Source organism: Toxorhynchites rutilus, chromosome 3 (assembly GCF_029784135.1).
Source record: "Toxorhynchites rutilus septentrionalis strain SRP chromosome 3, ASM2978413v1, whole genome shotgun sequence".
Classification (NCBI taxonomy): domain Eukaryota; kingdom Metazoa; phylum Arthropoda; class Insecta; order Diptera; family Culicidae; genus Toxorhynchites; species Toxorhynchites rutilus.
This window is the reverse complement of record NC_073746.1, coordinates 245,439,181-245,447,377: the sequence shown is the minus strand read 5'-3', so window position 1 is coordinate 245,447,377 and position 8,197 is coordinate 245,439,181. Positions and strand designations below refer to the sequence as shown.

General features: G+C 36.2%; 1 protein-coding gene across 1 annotated transcript; it reads right to left on the bottom strand.

Annotated features, from left to right (window-relative positions):
- Nucleotides 1-2,969: 2,969 nt before the first annotated feature.
- Nucleotides 2,970-4,424, bottom strand: LOC129774100 (zinc finger protein 782-like). The gene has a single exon (XM_055777799.1). The coding sequence runs from the start codon at nt 4,422-4,424 to the stop codon at nt 2,970-2,972; it is 1,455 nt and encodes a 484-aa protein (XP_055633774.1).
- Between the last annotated feature and the right edge of the window lie 3,773 nt (nt 4,425-8,197).

Here is an 8,197-nt window from a genome sequence, read left to right as displayed (position 1 = left end):
AGAAAATCATCATTTTACAACGTGCTATGTATATTACGAGGAATGGCTAGTTATAAGTATTGTAACTTTAATTTTTTTTCAACTAAGTAAACGATGAATAGGGTGTTTTGCGCTAAAAATACTGCAAATCCTTCGCGTATCGGCCCCTACATAATCAATTATATCAGTCAATTTGATATGATATCGATTTCATCGCAATTATCCTTGGTATCAATCACCGGTATGCATTATCAAACTTAAAATTTTCGAAGATTATCTATGACTTTGGTCAAATCGCGTGTTGAAACCATCGTAAATATACAAAACTCCAACTTTCTTACCATATACTGACGACGTAATAATAAATGAATCTAAATTGAAATAAAATGAATAATCACCACCGAATCTTGCTTTTCAGTGCGTAAAATAAACAAACACCCTCACTCTTGTGGTTCTGAGCTCTAATGTAGATGTCGCATGAGCTGATTCAGCTTTGCGTAAATTCGTCAATTAGAAATAGTTTCTATTGAGTCCTATTGCTCTTATTGGGAAGCCCATTGTAATTGCGTAATAAAATCATTCATTTCTTAAATATTATATACAGGGCGTTGGGTAGATAATGAAATCTTGTTCCAGATAGAATCTGTATACAAGAATGAAAGAAATCGTTTTTTTTCAAGATAACTTGGATAGAATTGAAAATTCTGTAGGCTAAAAAAAGAAGTTTTTATTTGCATTTTCAGAAAGAAAAAAAAAAACTATGTGATTTTGAATCAATCGTGATTTTTTATTGAATATCTTGCATAATTTTTTGGACTTTCCGTTGGTTTTCCTTGCCGACTTTTTTATTCCACTTTTCATATCTGTAGTATATCTTTTCTGCTTGCTGTTATTCTTCAGCTTCCTTAAATCCATTATACACTATTTTTCAATTGAGCAAAATTTAGGGCAATTTGGAAGGGATGCAGTCGAAATCGAAATCGATTGCATTTTCACGGTACTACTGAAGGATGTGTAGGATTTATGTGCGTTCTTTTGTATGGTAGCACGCGTTTTTCTTTCTTAATCTTCGAGTTGATTGTCTGATTTATAAAAAAACTGTTTTATTTTTGTCTACAGCTGTATATCTCTTGCCATATTATTTTTTTCAACAACAAATAATGACTAAAATTCCCGCATTCTCGAATGGAGGAGCTTCAAAGTGGATTACTGAAAAAAATATTCGTATTTCAAACAATCTGGGATGAAATTCTGATAATTTTTTTTTATTCAGAGGAGAGAAAATAAACTTTTTTCACGAGGCCAAAAGTTTTTCAATTAATTTATCGTTCAAAATTGTACTATTAGTGCTTGCGAAAAACAAAATAACAAGGCTATGATTATTTTTAGTTTTTTTTAGTTTTTTGAAAGATTATTCCTAAGCATCTGTTTCTTCTTGAAACATTATAAGAATTTCAATAGTAAATGTTATAAATAATAATAAAATTCAATACATTGGAAAGGTGTTCTGTTCATGAAAATTATCATACTTTTACTTTTACTTAAGCCAATAATTTGAGGAGCACAATGAAAATATATTGGAATCAATTCAAAAGCATCTTGTATTCTATACTTTTTATATCTATAATTCTAATTCACTTTAGTTATACTTTAAATAGTTCATTATTCACTAGAAATTCACTAGAAACATTATCTTCAGTACACCTTTCCACCTTCATTACATTCTGTTTTTCCCTGTGGTTTTCATAGTCGTAGTTAAATATATATTTTGCTGGCAACGAACATTATGAACATTGAGCACTGAATTTCCGGATTTGGATAAAACTAACAAAAAAAAAAACTCAAAAACAGTTGATAGGATTATGAGAAAGAACAACTTACTGGTATCGTGCGTAGTTCAGTAGTAGATAAAAAAAGTACAACATCTTGACGTGCATTTGCCATAGACTTTATAAATATGATTGAGTAATTGGAATAGTAACAATGAAGTAACGGAAATAAAAGTTGCTTCTAGCTTATTGGAAATATGCTCCTGTTTTGGAAAACTCCTTCACATATTTTTTAGCTGGGATTGTGGTTCGTGACAAGAAAACAAGAACACCGGTACCTTTAAAAAATAAAATATAACGGCTTAGCAGAGAAACTAGAACTAATGTGGCCAATTTCTGGCATCCGTTCATTGGGCGCTTTGAACAATTTGCTTTTGGTACACAAAAAGTGTGAGTCAAAGAGTCTGAATGTGTAAAAAATAGAAATAGAAATCTCGCGTAACTTTTGAAAAGGTCCAATGTAACATTTTCGTCAACTCGCGAAAAATGAAGTTGAAGACCCGAACATTATTCCGCGAATTGTCCAAAAATGTATCGATCTTTATCACTACTTTTACCACTAGCAGTCAATAATAACTCTGAAAAACCAATCGTAACAGTTGTTCCGTGATTTGAGCCTAAATTTGAAGCCTCGGAGCGAAAAATGTTACATTGGACGTTTTGACTGCCCCTGTTTGCACATTGGACATATTACGTTTCACGATAAGAATTTGAAACTAACTACTGAAGAACAATCGAAACATCAGCATTTCGTTCTAAACACAGATTATTATTGTTATCACTCGTTGAATTGCACTGACATAGAAAACAACACCTGAAAGAAACAAAAACTCAAAATGACCGAAGTACGCTTCGTGTTGTTTTGATTGCTTTTTTACTTCGGACGTTTCGAGCGTCGGAGGAAAGAGGCGTCTGAAGTAACAGCCGAGTGCTTAAAATCTGAATCTGTACATTGGATATTTTTTGCATCGCCGATTAATAGATGATGAAGATAGATACGTTAACGATTGTTTTTGTAATGCATTCAATGATTGAAAACTAATAGCGTGCATCCATTAACTCGATTTGTTTACATTTGTTACATAGGACCTTTTCAAAAGTTATGCGAGAAATCGTTGGAAAGCGGAATATCAAGTTGACTATCTTTAACATCATTCCTCACTACTGCTCGCGTTTCGCTTCCTTGCGCTCGTGGGATTCCATGTGTTGATCCCTCTGATCGGAACGACTAAATCTCTTCCCACATTTGTCGCATTCGTGTGGTTTGGTGGCTGGATTGTGATCTAGCAGATGGCGTTTGAGATCTGGCTTGTTAATGTATGAATTCGGACACAACTCGCACTTCCACGGCTTTTCGGTGAGTTTATGTTTAGCAATATGCTCATCAAGTATTTCTTCCGTAGCGAATCGCTTACCACACATAGAGCACCTATGCTCGTAGCCTGAATGGATACTTCTGTTGTGTTGCTTCAATCCCTGCCTTGATTTCAAGTACGTGCCGCATGTGGTACACGGAAAATCACTGTGTTTGACCACACTTCGTCTAACAGCTCTTTGGATTTTTTCGCTGCGAATTGGTTTTGATCTATAGGATCGTTTCGATGTTTTAGTTGAATCCGAAGACGGGGTCGACTTTGAAGCAGTTTCTGGATGAACGCCATTATCGATGTGATCACCTAGAGATGCACCTTCTGCATGTGAAGTTGACGGCTGCTGATAATCAAAATGTGAGGAATTGTTTGACGGCAATGATTCTTCATAGTGGGTTTCTGATGAAGAGCTACACGTTGATGGTGATATTTGTTGATGGTTGGATTGGATATATGAAGTTGATTGTTTTTGTTCCGGCACCAGGTAAATTGGTTGACCGTGTTGTGTATACCAGATACCCTGAACGTATGCGTTGTTGTCGTTACCGTAAACTAATGTATTATATGGTGATTGTTCTGCATCATTATTTGCCACGGTTTGTTGATATGCAGTTACTGATTCTACCTGATTTTGTTGTGACAGGACATTTACAGACGATATGTAATCCGAGTGTAGTAAATTACTTGAAGATACTGGCTCTCCGTATTGTGATTGGAGACTGGCCGTGGAAGGCGACGATTGTAGATAATTATACGGTAACGATACATCTGGATGCGATAAATGATGTGGATATCCAATTATGTTTGGCTGGACATGGAGTGTCGGTGTGAAATTACTGTTCACGTTGTTTGTGTTCGTATCCATGATTTGATGCATGAAATTATTAGAATGTGGTACATATTCCGTACAATTTTCCACAAACGTATTTTGTAATGATTGTTCTTCATCAATCTTCGAATCTGTTGGTTGATACGTGCTTGTCAGGCTTTGTTCTGGCACAATATTCATAGGTGATGTGTATCCTGAATCATTTCCCATTTGTTGCTCCATGTCACCATTCGCCGTTTTCTCCTGAGTTTCGTAAATGTTGGTTAATTGCATAGGCGAACTCGTCACAAACTTCATGTACGTTTTTCCATCAAATTCATAGTATTCACAATCGTCCGCTAACTGGTTCACATTTTTCTCTGAATTCTCCATAGGGATATAGAGTGATTCACCAAATAACTTAATTTCTTGATCCATTTTGCCAAACCGCTGTTATTTTTTTTGTCAATTTTTTGTTGTTTTGTTCGAATAATAATCTTCAATCGAAAGCACTCCTAAAATGACAAAACCAGATGCGAATTGAAAGACCATAGGAAATGGTTTTTTGTTCAACTAATCTCATCAAACTCTTCAGCTCAAAATTGTATGAACTGCAGGAACTGTCTCAACCGACTTACTTCGTTGAAATGACTAACGATGACGATCAGCCTCATGTAGTTTTTTTTTTACCTAAAGTTCCATTCCAGATTTGAGATTACAGGTATCATTTAGAGTTTCAGGTATGCTTCAGGATCATACACTACATTTGCAATGATCGATTCATTGGTATTGGATTTCAATACACCTATCTCATTTTGAATTTTGAGCATGTTTGAGTGTACCACCTTACTATTTATGGTACAATAGCAGAAGAGAAAACTGGCATGAGTGCGTCTAATCGAAGGGGGATCGGAAGGGGGAGGGGGATTTGGTGATCGCTTTCGCAAGGCTTGTATACGTGATTCCAAGTAACATACAGGGTTCGACTTCCTCTCAAAAAGGACATGGCATTAAGATATCAATGGAATAATAATCTTTATATGGCTCAGAATTATAGAGACATCAGAAGTCATATTACATGTCCTGAGACGCCATGGAGCAAATCCACGACAAATCAGCCGGCCGCTGTCCCAACCCTCTCCGATTTTTTTGAAATCTTGCACATATGGTGGCAGTTACCCAAAATCACAATTTTCATTATCATATGACTATAGCAATTTTTAATGAGGGCGTATCCGAAATCATTTATCTTTTGTTTTAAATAGATCGTAACTCGAAATCAGGATGTCTGATTTAAATATTAGGTTGGAGAAAAAGTAATCCATTATTTTGCCTTTGGTTCAGAATGCCTCTCTCTAATAGAAATCTTGATACTTATAAGCCGTTAGTCTTGATTTGACCATCGTTTGAGCTGCTTCATCACGCTTTGGTCACGATCATTCTCGCACAATATTGTCGTATGTGACCCATTTCTCATCCCTAGTAACGGATGGTGGTTAAAGAAATGGGTCGATTTCATTCCGTTTGGCCAAGGCTTCGCAGATGGAAATTCGATCCGTCATGGGTTTTGGTATTAATTGATGTGTCACCCAAACATCGAGCTTTTTTTTTGGATCCGGCTTTTCGCAAATTGTTTAAAACTATTTTATGGTCGATCTTTAGCTCCTGGGTGATGCTACGACCAGGTATGGGCAAAATAGCATCGAAATTAATTCAAACATCCATCTCAAAGTTCATCCACAGATAAAACTCACCCTTCTATTCTCCGTTTATGCCTCACTTTATTTGAGACAGAAAATATTCACCTATCATCTTCGCAAAGTTAATTCTCGATTTTAACGGATGAATACTGTCTCAAATACGCTCATCTATTCTCAGAGAATTTTGCATTCCCTCATTTGCCTCTCGGAATGACAATAGATGGTGATAGAATCAAATTGGAAAATTTTGCTTAAGCCAGCGAGTGTCTCTGTAAAATCATTCGTTTTTCGCTCAAATAGCAATTATTGAGCCTCGATTGCGGCAGTAAAATATAGATAGATAATTGAAGTCGAGTTGTTTCCTGTGCACTATTGCAATGACATTTTTTTTATTGTAGAATGAAACGATCTAAGCCAACGCAAAACATCATATTAAAGCAAGTTATTGGTGAACGGGAAGGTGGATTCATGTGCATTTACCTTGTATTCTTTCCTTGTCAGCATTCAAGACAAGGAAAAGAATACAAGGGAAATTAGAATCATACATACAGCAGATTCAGTCTACTTTGACTCACTCGTTATTTTGTTTCGTGCGATTCTTCCAAATGAGTATTCATTCATTGAATGTTGTTTTCCACTCTTTGTTTTGTTATGTTCACTGTCAGTCCCGAATGAAGATGGTCGGGGAGTGTAAAATGATTCATCGTTCAATCTCACGATTGTTTGCTGCATTCTTTTCGCCATGATTATTCCAAGCAGATACAAGACTGATTTATAACTAGGTGTGGAGAAATTAGCGAATGAACTTTGCCATACTTGGCTACGACTACTAAACTCTGATTATTTCTGTGATTTTATCGACATTTTTGACAATGCGCCTGCCTTTGCGAGGTGCATGTTTAACATGAAAAATGCCTCAACGAAATCAACGAAACCAAAATTGCACGTAATTAGCTATTACAGTATCGACACTTTGTCCCATGAGTGTCCGCGGAATAATCGGAAACCGCCCGAAACCAAGCGGTGGCTGCCTGATTATAAGATGACGGAAAATGTGCCGAGTGCTCAGCCCACTTAATCGCCATACTAACGATGACCGTGTTGCCAGAACTGGGCATGCCACAAACTTTCTCTCTTCGCCGAAAAAAAATAAATTTCAAAAAACGAAAAGAACAAATGCATGTGGATTTTCAGAAAACATGTCACTTTTTCATGAAATAAAGATAACGTTAATAACTATTTTCACTGTGAACGAATTCTCATGATTTGCATACCAATCGAATCGGAAATTCTCTATGTTTTGTTTGATATGCTGTACAATTCGCTAATCTCTAAACGGTTTAAGTTCACTACAGTAGATCAAACCAATGGTCGCAGTGGTACAATGCTCCTACAGAAGAAGAAACGGTTTAAATTCATGAAAACTGGAAGAACTTCCTTTTTCTCATACATTTGTGTTGTGCCGATTTGTGTGCTAACCCTACCCGTATTTCGAATGCTTATAACTCGAACATTTCTTAACAGATCGGAAAAATGTTTGCATCAATTGATAGGAAGTATTTCTACGCGTCTATCAGTTTTTTTTTGTGTTGAGTACATTTGTACTCGCTTGTCGTTGTGCAGACCGGAATATGTTTTCCTAAAACGTACTTTTGAACTGATAAGCCTGGGAAAATCGTCATTTTAGATACTACAGGTGAATGAACTTTCGCGGTTCGAAAACTACGTAAACATGAGATGTGCAATACTTTCAGAGGGAAATGTAAAGTACAATGATCTTTTGACAATCCTTCCGTTCACATATTTTGGTAGTCCTAGGCATTATATCAAACGATCATCAAAAACGTTCATCAAAAATATGCGGTAGTGTCCTAGATACAATCCTTTAATTTTTTTTAAATTTCTTTTATACTCATACGGTCGTCCCGATCCACGCTTATCCACTTTTATTTTACCGTTTCATCATACGGTAATACGGTCGCACAGTGGCCCCTGAGAAAATTCAGGCGGCCGAACCCCAAAAACTGAAATTGAAAGAAAAAAAAACAAGAAAATCCTACATTCTCTTATTCTGGGATGTTCAAGGCATCTAGGATCACGTGTTTCACCCCATTCCACGTGCGCATCATTGATCTGGCAACCCGATAAGATACCAGCTTCGCATGCTCGCCGCCACTATTTCCCCTCTGTTTTTCTAACATGTGTTTTGGTGAAGTTTTTGAATGATTTTTTTTCGGCTCATTATGTTTTTAAAGCATTTTTAACGGAGAATGTGCATTTGTTGTCAGTTTCAAAATTCGGTTGCTTGTAGTATGTGTTCACTTCACACAAAGTAAGTACTATTTTGGAAGTTTAATTTTGTTTCGGATGGACTTATAAAACTTGCCCCGCATTTACCCGCAAAACTTTTTTAATGAAAGTGCTCCTCAAATGGTCAAAAAACACACACAAAATACAACTCAGCACTTGAAGTTTTCACCTGAAATTTGGATTTTTTCTCAATATTAACCC